This window comes from Dendrobates tinctorius, unplaced genomic scaffold (genome assembly GCF_039654945.1).
Source record: "Dendrobates tinctorius isolate UK_male_01 unplaced genomic scaffold, ASM3965494v1 ptg000036l, whole genome shotgun sequence".
In the NCBI taxonomy this organism is placed as follows: domain Eukaryota; kingdom Metazoa; phylum Chordata; class Amphibia; order Anura; family Dendrobatidae; genus Dendrobates; species Dendrobates tinctorius.
In genome coordinates, this window is record NW_027361704.1 from 36,405,477 (window position 1) to 36,428,839 (window position 23,363).

A 23,363-nucleotide genomic window follows, 5' to 3' on the forward strand; every position below is an offset into this window, starting at 1 on the left:
TGCTAAGGAAGAATAAAACCTTATGTTTAACCGTCTCTCACCTGTTCTGCAGCCGCAGATCTTTTCCAGTTTCTCAGCTCGTGCTCTCTGGTCACTCTTTGGATCTTTCTGGTACTAGGCCTTGCATGATCACAGGGGGCATGATATGTTTCGTGTCACTGACATGCGTCCTTCCCCGTTCGGCTTACAAAAGACTAGTGGTGGAGGATGTAAAGATTGACGGGAGGGAGAAAGCAAAGGACCGGCACGGAGCTGCAGCACATGTGAAGGGGGTCTTACCAGGGAGTATTACGTTTAATAAGTTTTTGTCCTTAACTAAATCAAATACGGTAAGTCCAAACTGAATTATGAGAAAATCTGGTGAATCTGAATTTTACATGAAATTCATGACATTGAATTTGTCACAAATCGATTTGTATGGACATAGTACCGTAAGCTCTCTATATTAACGTATTAATAGTGGTCTCGGGGCAGAAAGAAAAATCTACAGAGCTTTATGTGGCCAGATTTGGCATGGGAAAATATAAATAGAATAACCTATATCATGAATGAAGAGAAAGGCAAGAACATGATGTAATGGAGTGGTCATGTTTTCCAAACTATAAAAGGGCAGGCTAGCAGTGATGCAGTAAGGCTGGCATGCAAGGCATTTACCCACATCTGTGGGTGTTGACAGATCATAGGAAATATTTCTTTATGTCCTGCCTGTGCTAGAAGAGAGCAATATTGGAAGTGTAATAACATGCCATCAATGTCTGTTCATTTAACACTTTAATGACCAGGCCTGAAAGGGCCTTAAAGACCAACTAATACATAATATGTACTTTTTTTTCCCCGCTTTTGCCTGTCTGCTTTTCAGCCATTTCTAACTTTTTTTTTTTAAATTTCTTTACAAGATGTGGCTGCAGAAGGCCATGTTTTATGCTTGACATAAATTTATTGCAAAATTTATATTCATTTTATTTTATGCCGCAAATGTGGAAAATGTTCATTCTTGCTATAGTTTTTTAAAAATATTATATTTTTTATTTTTATATTTTTATTTCTTTTACACATCAAATTACCTGTTGAATAAATTCAGGTTGTTGTAGTTGTGTAGATACTTAATATGTGTAGGTTATCATTTTTTCTTCTTATATGTATAGAATAATATGTTTTTATGAAAAAAAAATCATATTTTTTACAGTGGAGACTTTACTTTGTAAGTCTTCTTGCAAATTTTTTACGTAAATTGTTTTACATAATTTGTTCCCCAAGAGACTATCAAAGACCTGTTATTAATTTTTATTTTCCCACTGTAACTGGGCCATCTTTAGGGACCCTGGTTATAGGGGAAAACCGCACACTAAAGTGACAAAAGTTGCTAGCAAGCTGATCTGTGTCTGTTAAGACTCAGCAGCTCTGCCATGCCAACAGACAATCAGAGATCATGGGATTGCCAGGTCCTAGATTCATCGGCTATGCAGTTGCCTCTGTATACTACATACTATTCACTGAAAAAACAATGATAAAAAAAATAAGCAAATACCCCACAGTAAATCTATTTATATAATTGCCTTTTTAATGTTTTCATTTCTTGCTCTGTCCATATGTCACTGTATCCCAGAATTCCAAGCGGAGGAAGTTCACCGACCACCATATTGGGACACCCAAGTGATGGGTGTCTCAATATGGAAACTGCTGCTGGTACCAACCTATTGCACGGTACAACCAGCGGAACACCGTCGCACCACACTCACACATACTCTATATGCCGTACGCACCACACACACTCACACACACTCATACTGTCAGACTCTCACACTTACTCACTCTCACACACGCACACTCACACACTCACACACACTCACACACGCACTTACACTCGGCTGATCCCGGCGGCAGATGCGCAACGTGTCTACAGGCAGAGGAAGCCGGTCACATTAAAGGGGTTTTCCCACCAACGAAAGTTCATTTTAAAAATTGTCTATGCCTGACCATTTACGGAGCATACCACATCTCCTGGGCAGGGGAGGAAGCAAAAGACAAGGCTGACATTACAGCAAGGGATCACAGAGGATTCATTTTGTGAGGCAAAATATTTCACTGACTGTTTCTAAACAATATTTTACCTCACAAAATGCTCTAATGTCAGTATTGTCTTTTGCTTTCTCCCCTGCCCAGGAGCTGTGGTATGTTCTGTACATGGTCAGACACAGACAATTTTTAAAATGAACTTTTGTTTATGGGAAAACCCATTTAAAGGGAAATTCCTCCTGACATGCTGTGCACTGACTGTTTAGTGATGGGGTACACAGGTCAAGCAAAAGGTGACATGAGAGGAGAAAGACAGCAGATGGGGGAGAGTGAAAGCGCATAGGGGTGAGGCAGACAGAGCACAGGGGGGAGACACCTCAAACGAGACAGCACATGAGGGGAGAACATGGCACAGGAAGGATAGAGACAGCAGACAAAGGGGATAGCACACGGCATAGACAGGACAAAGAAGAGAGCACAGACAGGAGAAGTCAGCACATGGGGAAAGAGAGAGTGGATAGGTGGGTGAGCACATAGGGGAGAGACATTCTCAACGCTGCAAAGTCTGCCCCCATCGCAACATTACCGCCCTCCCGATGCAATAGCATCTGACCTCCATCTAGTAAATTTATAAATAAATAGCAACAGTCCATGAAAATAATATTGGGTGCTTAGTTAATGTATTTTTGATAAAAAACATAAACGCCATCTCACCATGTCAAGGTGACCCTATTCAGTATGGTCCTAACTTCTAGTATAAAAACCTTACCATTTATCAAGTGACGTACATGTGAGTAAGGGCTGAGAAGGACTGAAACCCAGCTAATGGACACAAGGCCATGAGGAACTACATGAATGTAATGTCCTGCTCATTGTACTCATTGAGCAAGCAAAAGAGAAGACAGAAATGGTGATGAACCACTTCTGTTTTCTCCACCGATCCCTGGCTGTGTCTACAGGATTGCAGGAGTCTTACCGTCATGCCTTAAATTTACAATGATGTGGGGATAAAGCCCATGACCAAGCACCTTATATTTATGGACTTTTGTCCTGATGAGGTCAAATGCATTTGTCTGCTGTTTTGATTCTTTCCCCAAATTCCTAATACCACTGGTTAGGTGGTGAATAAGCTACTTTAAAAATACTTATGTTGCTGATCGTATTACTAGCATCAATGAGAAGATGAAGTTTAAAGGGACTAACATTAACCAGTTCATAGGTAAAAACTTGTTGATAACTGGTGGTATTGTATAGGCAGAACTTGCAAGGAATGAGCCCTTCTTTGTACTACTGCTACACAAGCTAGCTATTCAAATGTTTTCACAGCATAATGCAATATACAGTGAAGGCTGAAACTTTTACAGAAAATGAAGTATTTCACTCATACACATGTTTTGTTATGTTTACTTTCTTTGTGTGTAGTGGATCAACGCAAAAAAGTGGAGGAGCAAATTGGACATAATTTCACACAAAAAAATGGGCCAGACAAAATTTTTTGGCACCTTTCCAAAATTGTGGGTAAACAACTTTGTTTCACGCATGTGATCATATACTCATCTGTTGCAAGAGTATCAGGTGTGAACAATATGAAAATCATACCTAAAATCAAATAAAAAGAGAAGTTGACTCAGTCTTTGCATATTGTGTCTGTGTGTACTGTACTAAGCATGAAGAACAGAAAGAGGAGAAAAAAACAGTCTGAGGACTTGAGAGCCAAAATTGTTGAAAAATATCAACTATTTCAAGGTTATAAGTCCATCTCCATAGATCTGGAGTTGAGTTCCCTGGAATCAAATCTCCCTGGAAGGGGGCGAAAGAGAAAAATTAATGAAAGGTTACAATGCAGGATAGCTCGGATGGTGGATAAACAGCCCTCAACTAGGTTTCAAAGAAATTCAGAAATTCAAGCTGTCCTGCAGGCTCAATTTGCACTGACACTGATGCACCCTATGTCGACATTATAATGAAATGAAACACTAGGGCAGGAGACCCAGGAAGACCCCATAGCAGACTCATAGACTGCAAAAAGCTAGACTGCAGTTTCCTAAAATATATGTGAGTAAGCCAAAATCTTTCTGGGAGACCACCTTGTGGACAGATGAGACCAAGATAGAGCTTTTTAGTAAAGTACATCATTGCACTGTTTACCGAAAATGTCCTGCAAAGAAAAGAACATAGTACCTACAGTCAAATATGATGGAGGTTCAAAAATGTTTTGGGGTTGATCAGTTGCCATTAGCACTGGGTGCCTTGACTGTGTTCAAGGCATCATGAAATATGAAGATTACCAAAGATTTGAGGTCGCAATGTATTGCCCAGTGTTAGAAAGCTGGTTTTGCGTCCTACGTTATGGTCTTCCAGCAGGACAATGACCCCAAACATACTTCAAGAAGCACCCAGAAATGGATGGATCAAAGCACTGGAGAGTTCTGAAGTGGCCAGCAATAAACCAGGATCTAAATACCAATGAACACCTGTGGAGAGATCTTAAAATTTCTGTTGGGAGAAGGCACTCTTCAAATGTGAGAGTCCTGGAACAGTTTGCAAAAGAACAGTGGTCCAAAATTTCAGTTGAGAGGTGAAAGAAGCTTGTTGGTGATTATAGGAAGTGATTTATTCCAAAGGGTATACAATCAAATATTACATTAAGTATAGAGTGAAAAGAAAGTTGGCCGGACCATTTTTGGATTTTTGTGTGAAAATTATGTCCAATGTACCTTTTTGTCCTCTGTTTTTCAAGTTGCTCCAATACACACAGGAAATAAACATGTGTATAACAAAACATGTGTAATGGCAATAATTTTCTGGGAGAAATACTGCATTTTGTGGAAAAAATGTCAAGGGTGCCAACACTTTTGGTCATCACTGTATTTCATATGCAGTAATAAATGCATACATGTAAGAACACAAATCTATTTTTTTTTAAAGTGTTCAGACCTATGTATTGTGTATTTTTTATTACTTTTTTTGGATTCTACTATAAAGCATATTATTCAATATCCCTTCTTTATGTTTTAGTGTAACCATGCATGTATCTCGGCTCAGAGGACAACAATACTGCTTACACCCTAAGCTACACAGTACAAAGAAGTTCCTCAAGTGGTACACAATATATCGGGAAAAGAACAGGTAAGATTACTGTCATTATTATTTCTACTAGTAATGTACAGAAGGACCATTATTACTAAATCTTACATATTATTACTGATACTATCGTATACAGGTGCAAGAAAAAGCTGTTCCTTAAGTAGTCCTCATTATTTATCTTTTTAATAGTTTTTTTCACTGCAGAATTTTTTCCTGGATTACAATTTAGGAATAGTCTGTATTCTATGTAGAATTTCCTCCATTAAAATTGCATAGATACTAACATTACGTTTTTGGCAACTCAGTGATGCTTTAACCCCACACTCACTTGGTTGCTTTCTTGACGTCCATATTTCTTGTCTAAAAATTCCAATTTGATTGTGTAAACCCCAATCTCTTTTAGACCTACAACACTGCTAATCTATTGGGACAGTTTCCAAAAAATTATTATAGTCCTGGAAATTTAGGACAGTTGATCTGTGAAATTGAATGTTACTAAGGAACTGTCCTTCTGTTGCGTCTTTACGCAGAAATGGTGCCACCAATGAATGTTATTTTGGTGAGCTTTTAGGTAAGTTTGCCCTAACACTTTTCATGGGGAGATGATGACAATGTAATTCAGCTAGATCCTAAATTCAAACATTTGCATCTCATAACAAAAAAATAATGGGAATCTGTCAGCAGGTTTTTGCTATGTGATCTGAGGACAGCATGATGTAGGGGTTAAAACACGGATTTCAACGACGTATCACATGGGCTGTTTACTTTCAATGAAGGTTTTAACATTAGGACATTATCATTGCTGTGACTAGCTGAGTGTGTGAGCCCTGGTCTGACTCTGCCGCTCCTCCGATAAGCAGCTCAATGTAAATAGACATTGTATATAGAGCCTGGTGGGGGCGGGGTTAGCTGTCTCAGCTCTGCTGCATTGCTAATTCTAAGAACGCTGATTTTGTCAGAACTGCTCCAACCGTTAATCTAAGTGATACATCCTTGGATTCAGGGTCTCTTTGACTACATCATACCGCTCACAGATGAGGTAGCAAAAACCTGCTGAAAGATTCCCTTTCAATGAAAGGCCTAATTCTCTATGTCAGCCAATAACATAAAGCCAGAATTAAAAAGAAAACATTCTAATACTATAGAACACGCAATTTGCTATATACAATATACTTAGAACTGGGTGTGGAAAATACTGAGAAATGGTAAAACTTTTTTTCAGAATTTTGAACATCATTCTTTTTATTACATTCTTATCCAAGGAATGCAGAACTTATTAAAAACATCTTCTGAGAATAATTGTGACCTCTGGTTGCACAGAACAGTAGATTTTTTGTGTGCACCTTTTGGGAGAACAACTCTAGTTTGACTAAATATTTAACTGTTTCATTTCTAGCTCATTTGTCAGAGTTAAGAATATACATATTCTAAGTATTTACTGCACCTACTTTGTCAGCAAGCCGATATACCTTTCCAGATATGCTTTTTCATATGTTCATTGGAGGACAAATACAATGTGGGTCCGTTTAGTCCGGGCTGGTTTAAAGCCCCCATCACACACAGCGAGATCGCTGCTGAGTCACAAGTTTTGTGACGCAACAGCGATCTCACCAGCGATATCGCTGTGTGTGACATGTATCAGTGACCGCCCCCCCGCCGGGTATTGCTGATCGTGCTCGAAAGCCCTGGACAACTTTTTGATCGTTGGTCTCCCGCTGGCCAGCACATATCGTTGCGTGTGGCAGGTGGGAGACCATCAGTCAGCGAGCTGGAGCTGGTATCCAAGGTAAACTGCGGGTAACTAAGCACGCGCGTCACTTAGTTACCCGCTGTGCACCTTAGATACCAGCGTGCTGGCGCTGGGAGCTGGTATCCAAGGTAAACAGCGGGTAACAAGCTCGCCACGTGGTGCTTAGAAACCCGCTGTTTACCTTGGATACCAGCTCCCAGCGCCAGCACACTGGTATCTAAGGTACACAGCGGGTAACTAAGCGACGCGCGAGCTTGTTACCCGCGTCGTCGCTGGTCCTGATTGCTGGTGAGATCTGCCTGTTTGGCAGCTCACCAGTGATCATGTAGCGACACACCAGCGATCCTGACAAGGTCATATCGTTGTCGGGATCGCTGGTGCATCGCTATGTGTGACGGGGGCCTTAGACAAAGTGGGGCCCCCCCTAGGCAAAAGTTTAAAGTGGGACCCCAAATGCTAACTCATATTGCACCTTCACACAGAAACATATCGGTTGTATTTACATGCACTGCAGGATGTTAACCCCTTAGTGACAGAGCCAATTTGGTACTTAATGACCAGGCCAATTTTTACAATTCTGACCATTGTCATTTTATGAGGTTATAGCTCTGGAACGCTTCAAAGTATTCTACTGATTTTGAGAATGTTTTTTCATGTCATATTGTACTTCATGTCAGTGGTTAAATTTAGCACATTCATACCTGGTATGTGGGGGAAAGCCACTGTTTGGGTGCATGGCATGGCTCAGAAGGGAGGGTGCACCGTTTGACTTTTTGAAAGCAAAATTGGCTGGAATAAATGGTGGGTGCCATGTCACATTTAGATGCTTTCTGATGTACCTAAACAGTGGAATCCCCCAATTCTAACTCCAACCCTAACCCTAATACACCCCTAACCCTAATCTTAACCATAACCTTGATCCCAACCATAACCATAACCCTAACCACAACCTCAACTCAAACCTAACCCTAGCCCAAGTCTAAACCCTAGCTTTAGCCCCAATCCTAACCCTAGCCCCAACCTTAACCCTAGCCCAACCCTAACCCTAGCTCTAGTCCCAACCCTAACCCTAGCCCCAACCTTAACCCTAGCCCAAACCCTAACCCTAGCCCAAAATTAACCCTAGCACAACCCTAACCCCAGTTCTAGCCCCAACCCTAACCCTAACCCCAACCCTAGCCCTATCCCAACTCTAACCCTAATTGAAAAATGGAAATAAATACAAACATGCTGCCCATGCATGTACTGTGACTGTGGCACAGTTGCGACACAAGCAGCTGTGGCGCCGATCAGCTGATCAGCCAACGCAATCCAGAAAGCCAGGTTCCCTCTGTAGCTTATTCGGTAAGCTGTATAGCTTGCCGAATAAGAGGGAACCCATACAAATTCACTCAACCCTAGTAAGGATGATTCTGAGAAAGGTCAGGAATCAGCCCAGAACTACATGGAGGATCTGGCCAAAGACCTAAAGGGAGCTGGGACCACAGTCTCAAACATTACTGTTAGTAACACCCTATGCCATCATGTATTAAAATCCTGCATAGCACGCAAGGTCCCCCTGCTCACGTCAGCACATATCTAAGCCCATTTGAAGTTCACCATTGACCACCTTGATGATCCAGAGGAGGCATAGGAGAAGGTCATGTGGTTAGATGAGACCAAAATATAACTTTTTGGTATTAAATCTACTCAAGGTATTTGGAGGAAGAAGGATCCAGCACAACTCCAAGAACACCGTCACAACAGTGAAGCATGGTGGGGGAAACCTCACACTTTAGAGATGCTTTCCTGCAAAGGGGACAGGAAGACTGCATTGTAAGGAAGGATGACTGTGGTCATGAGTTTTGAGATTTTAGCTTACAACCTCATTCCCTCAGTAAGAGCATTGAAGATGGGTCATTGCTGGGTCTTCCAGCATGACAATGACTTAAAACACACAGCCAGGGCAACTAAGGATTGGCTTTGTAAGAATCATTTCAAGGTCCTGGAGTGGCCTAGCCAGTCTAGAGACCTGAGTCTAATACAAAATGTTTGGAGGAAGCTGAAACTCAATGGTTCCCAGTGACAGCCCTTAAACCTGAAAGATCTGGAGAAGATCTGTATGGAGGAGTGGGCCAAAGTCCTTGCTGCGATGTGTGTAAACTTGGTCAATAACTACAGGAAACATCTGAAACTGAAATGACAAAGCTTTCTGTACCAAATATTAAGTTCTGGTTTCTTTTTTTGTATCAAATACTTATTTAATGCAATAAAATGCATACTAATTATGTAAAAATCATACAATGTGATGTTTTGGATTTTTTTTTTAATTCTGTCTCACAGTTAAATTGTACCTACGATAAAAATTACAGACCTCTCCATTCTTTGTAGGTGAGAAAACTTTCAAAATCGGCAGTGTATCAAATACTTATTTTCCCCACTGTATACACATATTACAGATGAGGTCTGAAGAGTTGTGAAATGTACTGTATTGACAAGCGTAGTGCAACACCTAATGATTTTTGTAAATCCATAGGATTAAATATAAAGTCGGGCTCCATTTCCCCTACCATACAGAAAGGCTATGCTCATCCACAGTATATTTAACATAAGTTTGTAAAACTTTTTTTGGCTAGTTCCTGTCCTTACCAGGAGTGATATCAAAATCTAGTTACATCTATTAATAGCATGAGTGGAGTTCAGACTTTCTGCTTCAGGGCAGCAAGTTCTGATTAGACTAGAAATTTCACTCTAATTATGTTATTTGGAAGCATGTGTCAGTCCATCATGATGAAGCCCCAGCTGTGGGCATTAGAATTTCCCTGGAGAGCCCAAATTAGCTACACATGCAGAGAGAAGATGATAGGAACTTTATATATAAAGCCTAAATTAGAAAATATTCTCGGGCACCTAACAGCTTCTGTCTCATGTTGTAAGGGATTTCGGTTTTGAATGAATGCTTTAACTAATTCAATGCTAGATCACATCACTTTATTCTAGGATTAGAGCATGAAAGGTGACATGTTTTCAAAGAATCTAGAAGTTGACAGAGATCTTTTCCTTATTTTGATATACACTATATGATAACATAATTTCTCCAGCTACACCATCCATATTAGAGTAATGACATGTAATGGAGGTTACTATTATATAACCCAGGTCATTTCTCGATGGCTTAGGAACCACGTGTATCACCTCAGCGCCCTGTACTTTATTACGCAACACATATGTTATCCTTTTGGCAAATGTGTACTTCAATGTTGATTTCTGACTTAAAAGATTGACACCATCATAGGTTATTTTTCGGGTATGTGTACACAATGTCTTTTTCTGGTAGATTCTACTTAAAATCCACCTTAACCCCTTACCAACAGATTGACGCATTGGTACATCATAGTCCGCTCCCTGTCTTCCTAAGCCCACATCTTTGACAACAGATGATGACTGTGTTATTCAGCCATCATCTGCCTCACACTGCCGTGGGTGAAGTGGAGCTGCTAACTTGTTAAAAGCCACTATATGTCTATGACACCAGCTATTACAGTGCAGCCCAAGGGGTATGCAGTTCTAACTGCTCATCTGTGCCGCCGATCGAGGGTTTCTGATGAGTTGCCATGATGGACGTGGGAATGTTGAAAACATCCATGTCTCTCATGCTGGTATTCCTATGAAAGATGTCCTGTGGCTGGCGTTCATAGTGCACCTTGATTTTTGCTATATACAGCAATACTATAATATTGCTGTGTAAAGTACTTGCAATCAGAAGAAAAATATGAAAGGCTAAAAAAATATAAAAGACAAAATCAACATCCACTAAAAATCAAGAAATAAAAAACACACGTGATATCTCAGACAAAGCCTCCACAATGAGCAAACGAGAAAGAAAATTCTTACGGAAAAGAAACAGCAGTGTTTTCTGCTACAAAAGCTCTGTGGTTGCGCTAATGTCTAAAAGAAGCTGTGTGCACAAACCTAAGGGTATGCTTCCATGTTCAGTATTTGCTGCGGATTGGACACTGCGTACAGCCGCAGCATACAATTCGCAGCAGCCAGATGTTACAGCATAGTGGGGGGGATTTTATGAAATCCCATCTCCACTATGCATGCAGGGACATCCACAGCTTCCCAGCTTAACATGCGGCACATCTTTCTAGACCGCACCATGTCTATTTATCTTGCAGAGACACTCAGTCTCCGCAAGATAAATATTACAGTCTATGTATAGGACTCGGTGATTCCGCATGGTTCAATGAACACATGCGGAATCACCGTGCATACAAAAGCTGGCAGTGCTTTGGACAGAGATACATCCAAAGCGCTCCAGTTACAGACAATGGAAACATATGTGGTGCCCCTGAGGCTCAGTCGCCACAGAGGTAGTGCACCTTCTCCTTAGGTGTGGTGCCCCACCATCCAGGTAAGTTGGAGGCTCCTGATCACGCTCCAACACTCGCACCCCACACAATAGAGTAGTTCAGCAAAACCACATTGCGGCTCCTTGCTTAGAGATAAGCAGAGCACCTTTGGTGGTTCCCTGCTTGGAACACTAGACGTGCTGGGAGGTGAGTGGAGTTCAGAATATATATATATATATAAGAGCGGGACAGTTCCAGGATTGAGGGGAGTTGAGTCCAGAGTTGGAGTAGAGAGGAAGCCACTCGGGAGGAGTGGGGATCCCTGGAAGAGGGATGGAGGAAGGAGTGCTGCAGCTGCCTCAGTGATCTGAGCCAGCTGGCATGGGAAAGGAAAGTAGGAGAAGGACATTGAACTGAAGCCTGAGCTTCCATAGAAGGGAAAAGACAAGTACGGAACGTAGGCGTAAAAGGGAACACAGAGGACGTGGGTTAGAACTTCTAGGCTGGTTTCTTCCTCTAAGTGCAAGGCCGGGGCCCGGTCCCCGAGGTTGCATGGATACTAATGGTTCTGCAGCAGACACCGGTGGAGTAGTGGGCTGTAAATGCACTACTCCCATCTATGACTTGAGGGCACAACAGCAACACGGATAGAGAGCCGGGACTTAGCTGTAGAGAGTCCCCGAAGCAGGCTACAGCTGTCTGCTGTGCAAGTAGAGTTCTTGGGAACACCTGTCAGGAGGAACTCTGGTGTAACACAGTACTAGGAGATCTTCACACTTAAAGGCGCTATAGAGGAGACGTTCAGAAAAGGCACATAAGTTGGCGGAGTGTGGAAGGGAGCATTCCATCTTGCCTGGAGGTTGACTGAGTCCCTGACCCGGAGGACACGGCACAGAAGCGGGCACTACAGATTGTGAGTAAAGCTTTGGAACTACATGCCCTGGTGTCCTCCATTCCTTCCTGCATCCGTCCGCCTGGCATTGCTACATCCCCTGCGCCGGATACTACACCATCTAAGTGTCTCCACATCTACACTGCCCTGGGACAACAGTCCTGCCTGTGGAGGGCTATACCATCCTTGCTGCACCACACCATCTGTCCCAGAGGCATCACAAACTATTCATTTAACTACATTTCACCATTCACATCTTCCTATTACTTGGGCGCCCAGGGCCACGGTCCGAGTCACCGCTGCTGTGACACATCCCACTGATAACGGCCCGGTACCGAGTACCCCACAGCCCTGGAAGGGCGACCCACATACCCTTAATGTTAGAGAAGAAACCAACATTGCCTAATGGTCATGAAGTGTATACAGTAGGTGCTCCGATGTGGCAGTCATGGTGTCACGGATATCTCTGGATAGAATTGTGGTGATATTATTATGTTGTCATTATTTTGTTCTACCAGAATATAATAGTAATAGATACTACCCAATATTAAAGTGGGTGCCGGCTATTTCAATGTCATTTTTGTCCTTACGGTGGGGCATACATTTTACAGCATGCTTTGGTATGCTTTCAAAGCTGAGGTTCCTAAATGACTACATTGCTGTAACTCTCAAAAGATAGACAATCACATATTGGTACTAAGGTGGCTCAGTGGTTAGCATTGTTCCCTTGCAGCACTAAGGACCTGAGCTTGGATATGACCTGGCCTTTGAAAGAACCAATGTGATTTTTAAACTTGCGAGTGACATTCTATCCAACAGTTCCTTTCTCTTCTAATTTGGCAAAGCTTGAAAAGGAAATATCTTACACCCAACCTTAAGGACTCACTCAGACGTCAATGATTTTATCACAAGTAAAAATGTAGACCATTGTTCACCAGTGTTTTCCAACTGAGTGTTTGTGCTGCATTTCATTTTTTAACTATGAGTTTTATCAGTCCTTATTACTGACTAATTGTAATAGTAATTATGGATTTTAAAATATTTAAAAAAAAAATAAAAAATATAAGTTCATATCACCTCCATTTCGCCCCATTCAAAATAAAACAATAAAAAAAATAAAGCACACATTTGATACCGGCGAGTTCAGAATCGCCCAATCTAACAATAACAAGTAACCCGATTGCTAAACGGCCTTATGAGAAAAAGTCAAAATGCCAGAATTACGTTTTTTGTTCACCGCACCATTGTAATAAAATGCAATAACGGGCGATCAAAAGATTGTATCTGCACCAAAATGGTATCATTAAAAACATCAGCTCAGCGTGCAAATTAAAATCCCTAATCCAACCCAAGATCACAAAAAATGGAGATGCTACAGGTAACGGAAAATGGTGCAATTTTATTTTTAACAAAGTTTGGAATTTTTATTCACCACTTACTGTATATACTCGAGTATAAGCCGACCCGAGTATAAACCGACCCCCCTAACTTTGCCACAAAAAACTGGGAAAACATATTGACTCGAGTATAAGCCTAGGGTGGGAAATGCTCCATAGATTATTCCCCCATATGGTGTCCCCAGAAGAAGCTCCATAGATTATTCCCCCATATGCTGCCCCCATAAGAAGCTCCATAGATTGTTCCCCCATATGCTGCCCCCATAAGAAGCTCCATATTGTAACCCCATATACTGCCCCCATAAGAAGCTCCATAGATTATTCCCCCTTATGCTGCCCCCATAAGAAGCTCCATATTGTTCCCCCATATGCTGCCCCCATAAGAAGCTCCATAGATTGTTCCCCCATATACTGCCCCCATAAGAAGCTCCTTAGATTATTCCCCCATGTGCTGCCGCTGCTGCTGCATGTAAAAATAAAAAAATGACATACTCACCTCTCTGTTGCTGGGTGTCAGATACTCACCTGTCCTGCGTCCATGGCTGCTCACCGCTATCTGCCACATCATCGGCCAGTGACGTTCAGACTGCAGGGGGCGCGGCGCACACTAATCACGTCACCGCGCCCTCTGCTGTCTGAAGTCACTGACCGATGACAATGAAAATGAGGATGAGTGACCTCATGGAGATCAACATCCAACACTGCGGAGACACCATCACATGTTTCTCAACGCAGTGATTCTAGAGCAATGCCCCCATCCCTTATGGGAAATATGCAAAAACATGTAGAGACACCATCACATGTTTCTCAATGCAGTGTCTCAGCAGTGTTGGATGTTGATCTCCATGAGGTCACTCATCCTCATTTTCATAGTCTTTTACTAGGCATTGCTCCTACTAGCCAGCTTCCTACTCCACACTGATGAGGGGCAATACCCCGAAACAGCTGTCTGTGGATGGATACCATGTTTTGGCATAGGTGGTTTCCTTCATTGGAGACTGCCCTTCCCGTGGTTGTTCCTTCCCGGTGAAAGACCTGGCTAGTCATTGCTTGCGTTGAGAAACATGTGATGGTGTCTCCGCGGCTGATTGATTTACTGACCGATGACAGACAGCAGAAAGCAGCCATAGACGCAGGACAGGTGAGTATCACTATACTTACCCGTCCTGACGCTGTTGCTTGAGCCCCCAGCTTCTCCACGCTCTCTCTTCCTGCGTTCAGCGGTCATGACATACCGCTCATTAAAACTCATGAATATGCACATATTCATGAGTTTTAATGAGCGGTACCACGTGACCACTGAAGGCAGGAAGAGAGAGCGCGGAGAAGCTGGGGGCTCAAGAGACAGCGTCAGGACGGGTAAGTATGACCTGACACCCCCGCCCCCCCTCCCCCTCCCCCCGGTGTATATGACTCGAATATAAGCCGAGAGGGGGACTTTCAGCCCCAAAAAAGGGCTGAAAATCTCGGCTTATATTCGAGTATATACGGTAGATAAAAAAGAACCTAGACATGTTTAATGTCTGTGAACTCGTAATGACCTGGAAAATCATAATGGTAGGTCAGTTTTAGCATGTAGTGAACATGTTAAAAAAAAAAAGAAAAAAACTGTGGGATTGCACTTTTTTTTGCAATTTCACCGCACTTGGAATTTTTTTCCGTTTTCCAGTACATGACAAGGTAAAAACCAATGGTGTCTTTTAAAAGTACAGCTCGTCTCACAAAATCAAGACCTCACATGGACATATTGACCAAAAAATAAAAAAAAGTTATGGCTCTGGGAAGAAGGGGAGCAAAAAATGAAAACTCAAAAACGAAAATACCACCAGAGGTTAAGGGGTTAAGACGAGATGGCTTTTTCACGGCCCAAATCCGCGTATGAAAAACTCACAGCGTTTATTAGTTTCTTCCATTTGTCGGATGAAACTCGCCTATTCAAGTCTATGGATGCACAAAAAAAAATCAGATCCCATATGGATTAAGCATAATAGCATCTGATTATTACAGATACATTGCAATTCTTTATAATGCAAAACTATATTTGGTGTTGTAACATTTAATAACTGATGTATGGAAATGGATCTTAAATGGATGCCAGCTAGATTTCATGCAAGTGAAAATTGAGATGAAAATCGTCTAATTTTGAGGATGAATATGGGCACTGTATTCAAGAATCTTCTGCGCAGGCGCCAGCGATTTCCGCTCCAGTCACTTACATTGTGCGCGCCGATAAGGTGCTCTCCCCATTTCCTCCCTACATAGTCATTGCTGTGTACACATGGTTCCTAGAAATGACTATGCAGGGAGGGAGTGGGGAGAGCATCTTATCAGTGCCCACACCAGAGGTCACAGTGACTCGCCTGCGCAGAAGATCCTTGAATGCAGCACCCATGGAAGGGAGGTATTGATGACATAAACTAAAATAATAAAGAAAATTTGATCAAAATTACTGATGAGCAATCATTAATGTCATATTGATGCCAGAGGTCCACAGAAGAAGAAATCGCTATAACCATGTTTAATCTCTAAACTTTGTAAAAGAATATATGTTCTAACGGAAATAGTTTTTTTATTCAGAAAGACTTACATTGAACTACTCATTGTAAATTCTGAAAATGAGACTCAGGAGCTTTTGTTTTTCGTAGGTCCTTGGGTTTGGTAAACCACAAATACAGTGCCTTGAGAAAGTATTCGGCCCCCTGGAACTTTTCAACCTTTTCCCACATATCATGCTTCAAACATAAAGATACCAAATGTGAAGAATCAACAACAAGTGGGACACTATTGTGAAGTTGAACGAAATTTATTGGTTATTTTAAATTTTTGTGGAAATTCAAAGACTGAAAAGTGGGGCGTGCAATATTATTCAGCCCCTTTACTTTCAGTGCAGCAAACTCACTCCAGAAGTTCATTGTGGATCTCTGAATGATCCAATGTTGTCCTAAATGACTGTGTGTAATCAAGTCTCCGTATAAATGCACCTGCTCTGTGATAGTCTCAGGGTTCTGTTTAACCCCTTCACCCCCAAGGGTGGTTTGCACGTTCATGACCGGGCCAATTTTTACAATTCTGACCACTGTACCTTTATGAGGTCATAACTCTCGAACGCTTCCATGGATCCCGGTGATTCTGACATTGTTTTCTCGTGACATATTGTACTTCATGTTAGTGGTAAAATTTCATTCAAATAACTTGCGTTTATTTGTGAGAAAAACGGAAATTTGGCGAAAATTTTGAAAATTTCGCAATTTTCCAACTTTGAATTTTTATGCCCTTAAATCACAGAGATAAGGCACACAAAAAACTTGATAACTAACATTTCCCACATGTTTACTTTACATCAGCACAATTTTGGAACCAAAATTTTTTTTTGTTAGGAAGTTATAAGGGTTAAAAGTTGACCAGCGATTTCTCATTTTTACAACACCATTTTATTTTTAGGACCACATCACATTTGAAGCCACTTTGAGGGGTCTATATGATAGAAAATACACAAAAGTGACACCATTCTAAAAACTGCACCCCTTAAGGTGCTCAAAACCACATTCAAGAAGTTTATTAACCCTTTAGGTGCGTCACAGGAATTTTTTTGAATATTTAAAAAAAAATGAACATCTAACTTTTTTTCATAAAAAAAATACTTCAGGTTCAATTTTTTTTATTTTACCAAGGGTAACAGGAGAAATTGAACTGCAAAAGTTATTGTGCAATTTGTCCTGAGTACGCAGATACCTGATATGTGGGGGGGAACGACTGTTTCGGCGCATGGCAGAGCTCAGAATGGAAGGAGCGCCGTTTGACTTTTTCAATGCAAAATTGGCTGGAATTCAGATTGGACGCCATGTCACGTTTGGAGAGTCCCTGATGTACCTAAACAGTGGAAACCCCCTACAAGTGACCCCATTTTGGAAACTAGACCCCCCAAGGAACTTATCTAGATATGTGGTGAGAACTTTGAACCCACAAGGGCTTTACAGAAGTTTATAACGTACAGCGGTACAATTAAAAAATCATATTTTTTCCACAAAAATGATCTTTTCACCCCAATTTTTATTTTCCCAAGGGTAACAGGACCCTAAAAGTTATTGTGCAATTTGTCCTGAGTACGCTGATACCCCACATGTGGGGGTAAACCACTATTTGGGCGCATGGCAGAGCTCGGAAGGGAAGCAGCGCCATTTGACGTTTTTGGCTGGAATTGAGATCGGACACCATGTCGCGTTTGGAAAACCCCTGATGTACCAAAACAGTGGAAACCCCCCACAAATGACACCATTTTGGAAACTAGACCCCCTAAGGAACTTATCTAGATGTGTGGTGAGAACTTTGAACCCCCATGGGCTTCACAGAATTTATAACATAAAGCCATACAATTAAAAAATCATATTTTTTAAACAAAAATGATCTTTTCACCCTCAATTCTTATTTTTCCAAGGGTAACAGGACCCTAAAAGTTATTGTGCAATTTGTCCTGAGTACGCTGATACCCCACATGTGGGGGTAAACCACTATTTGGGCGCATGGCAGAGCTCGGAAGGGAAGCAGCGCCATTTGACGTTTTTGGCTGGAATTGAGATCGGACACCATGTCGCGTTTGGAAAACCCCTGATGTACCAAAACAGTGGAAACCCCCCACAAATGACACCATTTTGGAAACTAGACACCCTAAGGAACTTATCTAGATGTGTGGTGAGAACTTTGAACCCCCATGGGCTTCACAGAAGTTTATAACATAAAGCCATACAATTAAAAAATCATATTTTTTCCACAAAAATGATCTTTTCACCCTCAATTCTTATTTTTCCAAGGGTAACAGGACCCTAAAAGTCATTGTGCAATTTGTCCTGAGTACGCTGATACCCCACATGTGGGGGTAAACCACTATTTGGGGGCATGGCAGAGCTCGGAAGGGAAGCAGCGCCATTTGACGTTTTTGGCTGGAATTGAGATCGGACACCATGTCGCGTTTGGAAAACTCCTGATGTACCAAAACAGTGGAACCCCCCACAAATGACACCATTTTGGAAACTAGACCCCCTAAGGAACTTATCTAGATGTGTGGTGAGCACTTTGACCCCCCCAGTGCTTCACAGAAGTTTACAACGCCCGGGCGTGAAAATAAAAAATTCGTATTTTTTCCACAAACATGATCTTTTAGTCACCATTTTTTTATTTTCCCAAGGGTACCAGGAGAAATTGGACCCCAAAAGTTGTTTTCCAATTTGTCCTGAGTACGCTGCTACCCCATATGTGGGAGAAAACTACTGTATGGGCACACGTCAGGGCTCGGAAGGGAAGTAGTGACGTTTTGGAATGCAGACTTTGATGGAATGGTCTGCGGGTGTCATGTTGCCTTTGGAGAGCCCCTAATGTACCTAAACAGTGGAAACCCCCCACAAATGACACCATTTTGTAAACTAGACCCCCCAAGGAACTTATCTAGATGTGTGGTGAGCACTTTGACCCCCCCAGTGCTTCACAGAAGTTTACAACGCCCGGGCGTGAAAATAAAAAATTCGTATTTTTTCCACAAACATGATCTTTTAGTCACCATTTTTTTTATTTTCCCAAGGGTACCAGGAGAAATTGGACCCCAAAAGTTGTTTTCCAATTTGTCCTGAGTACGCTGCTACCCCATATGTGGGAGAAAACTACTGTATGGGCACACGTCAGGGCTCGGAAGGGAAGTAGTGACGTTTTGGAATGCAGACTTTGATGGAATGGTCTGCGGGTGTCATGTTGCCTTTGGAGAGCCCCTAATGTACCTAAACAGTGGAAACCCCCCACAAATGACACCATTTTGTAAACTAGACCCCCCAAGGAACTTATCTAGATGTGTGGTGAGCACTTTGACCCCCCAGTGCTTCACAGAAGTTTACAACGCCCGGGCGTGAAAATAAAAAATTCGTATTTTTTCCACAAACATGATCTTTTAGTCACCATTTTTTTTATTTTCCCAAGGGTACCAGGAGAAATTGGACCCCAAAAGTTGTTGTCCAATTTGTCCTGAGTACGCTGACACCCCATATGTGGGAGAAAACTACTGTATGGACACACGTCGGGGCTCGGAAGGGAAGCAGTGACGTTTTGGAACGCAGACTTTGATGGAATGGTCTGCGGTTGTCATGTGCGTTTGGAGAGCCCCTGATGTACCTAAACTATTGAAACTCCCCACAAGTGACCCCATTTTGGACACTAGACCCCCCACGGAACTTATCTAGATGTGTGGTGAGCACTTTGAACCCCCAAGTGCTTCACAGAAGTTTATAACACTCGGACGTGAAAATAAAAAAAATCATTTTTTTTCCACAAAAATGATATTTTTGCCCCCAATTTTTTTTTTTCCTAAGGGTAACAGGAGAAATTCGACCCCAAAAATTGTTTTGCAATTTGTCCTGAGTAGGCTGATACCCTACATGAGGGGATAAAACACTGTTTGGGCGCATAGCAGAGCTTGGAAGGGAAGGAGCACCATTTGACTTTTTCAACTCAGAATTGGCTGGAATTGAGATCAGACGCCATGTTGCATTTGGAGAGCCCCTGATGTGCCCAAACAGTGGAAACCCCCAATTCTAACTCCAACCCGAACCCCAACACGCCCCTAACCCTAGCCCTAACCCTAGCCCTAACCCTAGCCCTAACCCTAGCCCTAGCCCTAGCCCTAACCCTAACCCTAGCCCTAACCCTAACCCTAGCCCTAACCCTAACCTAACCCTACCCCAACACACCCCTAGCCCTAACCCTAGCCCTAACCCTAATGGAAAAATGGAAATAAATACATTTTTTTTATTTTATTATTTTTCCCTAACTAAAGGGGTGATAACGGGGGGTTTGATTTACTATTTATGGCGGTTTTTATGTTTGGCGGCTGTCGCACGCTAAAAGACGCTTTTTATTGTAAAAATAGTTTTTGCATCACCACATATTGAGAGCTATAATTTTTCCGTATTTTGACCCACCGAGTCATGTGAGGTCTTATTTTTTGCGGGACGAGTTGACGTTTTTATTGGTACCATTTTCGGGCACGTGAAATTTTTTGATCGCTTTTTATTCCGATTTTTGTGACGCAGAATGAACAAAAACCAGCGTTTCATGAATTTCTTTTGGGGGGGGTGCGTTTACACCGTTCCGCGTGCGGTAAAATTGATAAAGCGCTTTTATTCTTCGGGTCAGTACGGTTACAGCGATACCTCATTTAGGTCGTTTTTTTATGTTTTTGTCGGTTTTATGCAATGAAAACTATTTTATATAAAAAATAATTATTTTTGCATCGCTTTATTCTGCGAGTTATAACTTTTTTATTTTTTTGCTGATGATGCTGTGTGGCGGCTTGTTTTTTGCGGGACAAGATGACATTTTCAGCGGTACCATGGATATTTATATGCGTCTTTTTGATCTCACGTTATTGCACTTTTTGTTTGGCGGTATGATAATAAATCATTATTTTTTGCTTCGTTTTTTATTTTTATTTTTTAAGGGGTTCGCTAAAGGGGTTAACTAATGGGACAGTTTTATAGGGCAGGTCGTTACGGACGCGGCGATACCTAATATGTGTACATTTATTGTTTTTTTTTTTATTATTTTAAAAAAATGAATTTATTGGGGAATATTTTTTTTTTTTTTTACTAATTTATTTGGCGATTTTTTTAAATTTATTTTTACACTTTTTTTTAAATTTTTTTTTACTTTATTACATAATCCCAGGTGGGACATCACTGTCCTGTGACAGATCGCTGATCTGTCACATCACAGATCACTGTGACAGATCAGCAATCTGTCACAGGCAGTGCACAAGGCTTCCTCATGCCTGCGCTTTGCAGGCACTGAGGAAGCCAGCTTCCCCAGGCCCCCGAAGGCCCCCGTCGCCATCTTGGATTCGGGGGCCTGGAGGATAGGAGTCCCCCGCAGCAGCGCTGCACATTGCGCTGCCGTGGGGGGCTCAGGGAAGCACGGAGGGAGCCCCCTCCCTGCCGATGCTTCCCTTTAACTCCCGGTACACCGCGATCACGTTTGATCGCGGTGTGCAAGGGGTTAATGTGTCGGGGGCGGTCCGTGACCGCCCCTGACACATTGTGCCGGGTGTCAGCTGTGATAATCAGCTGACACCCGGCCACGATCAGCGGCGCTCACCACGTGGGCGCCGCTGATCGCGGTAGACGTACTATCCCGTCCCCGGTCATACGGGCCCGGGTACCGTGGACGGGATAGTACGTCTCATGTCAGGAAGGGGTTAATACACAGAGAGCATGTCCATGATACTGTTGTGGAGAAGTTTAATGTCGGATTTGGATACAAAATGATTTCCAAAACTTTAAACATCCCAAGGACCACTGTGCAAGGGATCATATTGAAATGGAAGGAGTATATCATACCACTGCAAATCTGCCAAGACCCGGCCGTCCCTCTAAATTTTCATATCAAACAACGAGAAGACTGATCAGAGATGCAGCCAAGAGGCTTTTGATCACTCTGGATGAACTGCAGAGAGCTACAGCTGAGGTGGGACAGTCTGTGCATAGGACAGCAATCAGTCATACACAGCACAAATCTGGCCTTTATGGAAGAGTGGCAAGAAGAAAGCCATTTCTCAAAGATATCCATAAAAAGTGTTGTTTAAAGTTGGCAACAAGCCACCTGGGAGACACACCAAACATGTGGAAGAAGGTGCTCTGGTCAGATGAAACCAAAATCGAACTTTTTGGCAACAATGCCAAAGGATATGTTTGGCACGAAGGCAACACAGCTTATCACCCTGAACACACCATCCCCACTGTCAAACATGGTGGTGGCAGCATCATGGTTTGGGCCTGCTTTTCTTCAGCAGGGACAGGGAAGATGGTTAAAATTGATGGGAAGATGGATGGAGCTAAATACAGGACCATTCTTGAAGAAAACCTGTTGGAGTCTGCAAAAGACCTGAGACTGGGACAGAGATTTGTCTTCCAACAAAACAATGATCCCAGACATAAAGCTAAATCTACAATGGAATGGTTCACAAATAAATGTATCCAGGTGTTAGAATGGCCAAGTCAAAGTCCAGACTTGAATCCAATCGAGAATCTGTGGAAAGAGCTGAAAACTGCTGTTCACAAATGATCTCCATCAAACCTCACTGAACTTGAGCTGTTTTCCAAGAAAGAATAGGCAAGAATTTCAGTCTCACGATGTACAAAACTGATAGAGACATAACCCAAGTGACTTGCAGCTGTAATTGCAGCAAAAAGTGGCGCACCAAAGTATTAAGTTGAAGAGGCCGAATAATATTGCACACCCCGCTTTTCAGTTTTTGAATTTCCACAAAAATCTAAACTAACCAATACATTTAGTTCAACTTCACAATTGTGTCCCACTTGGTGTTGATTCTTCACCAAAAATTTACATTCAGTATCTTTATGTTTGAAGCATGATATGTGGGAAAAGGTTGAAAAGTTCCAGGGGGCCAAATACTATCGCAAGGCACTGTACAGTTAGGCCCATATATGTTTGGACAGAGACAACATTTTTCTAATTTTGGTTCTAGACATTACCACAGTGAATTTTAAACAAAACAATTCAGATGCAGTTGAAGTTCAGACTTTCAGCTTTCATTTGAGGGTATCCACATTAAAATTGGATGAAGGGTTTAGGAGTTTCAGCTCCTTAACATGTGCCACCCTGTTTTTAAAGGGACCAAAAGTAATTGGACAATTGACTTCAAGGCTATTTCATGCACAGGTGTGGGCAAACCCTTCGTTATGTCATTCTCAATTAAGCAGATAAAAGGCCTGGAGTTGATTTGAGGTGTGGGGCTTGCATTTGGAAGGTTTTGCTGTGAAAGAAACATGCGGTCAAAGGAGCTCTCCATGCAGGTGAAACAAGCATCCTTAAGCTGCAAAAATAGAAAAAAC

At 42.1% G+C, this 23,363-nt stretch overlaps 1 protein-coding gene across 1 annotated transcript in view; it reads left to right on the forward strand.

Annotated features, from left to right (window-relative positions):
- Positions 1-23,363, forward strand: part of CXCL14 (C-X-C motif chemokine ligand 14) — a 58,595-nt gene that overhangs the window by 31,386 nt on the left and 3,846 nt on the right. The window contains exon 3 of the mRNA XM_073573797.1: positions 5,035-5,145. Coding sequence (XP_073429898.1) covers positions 5,035-5,145 — 111 coding nt within the window. The remainder of the gene's footprint in view (positions 1-5,034; positions 5,146-23,363) is intronic.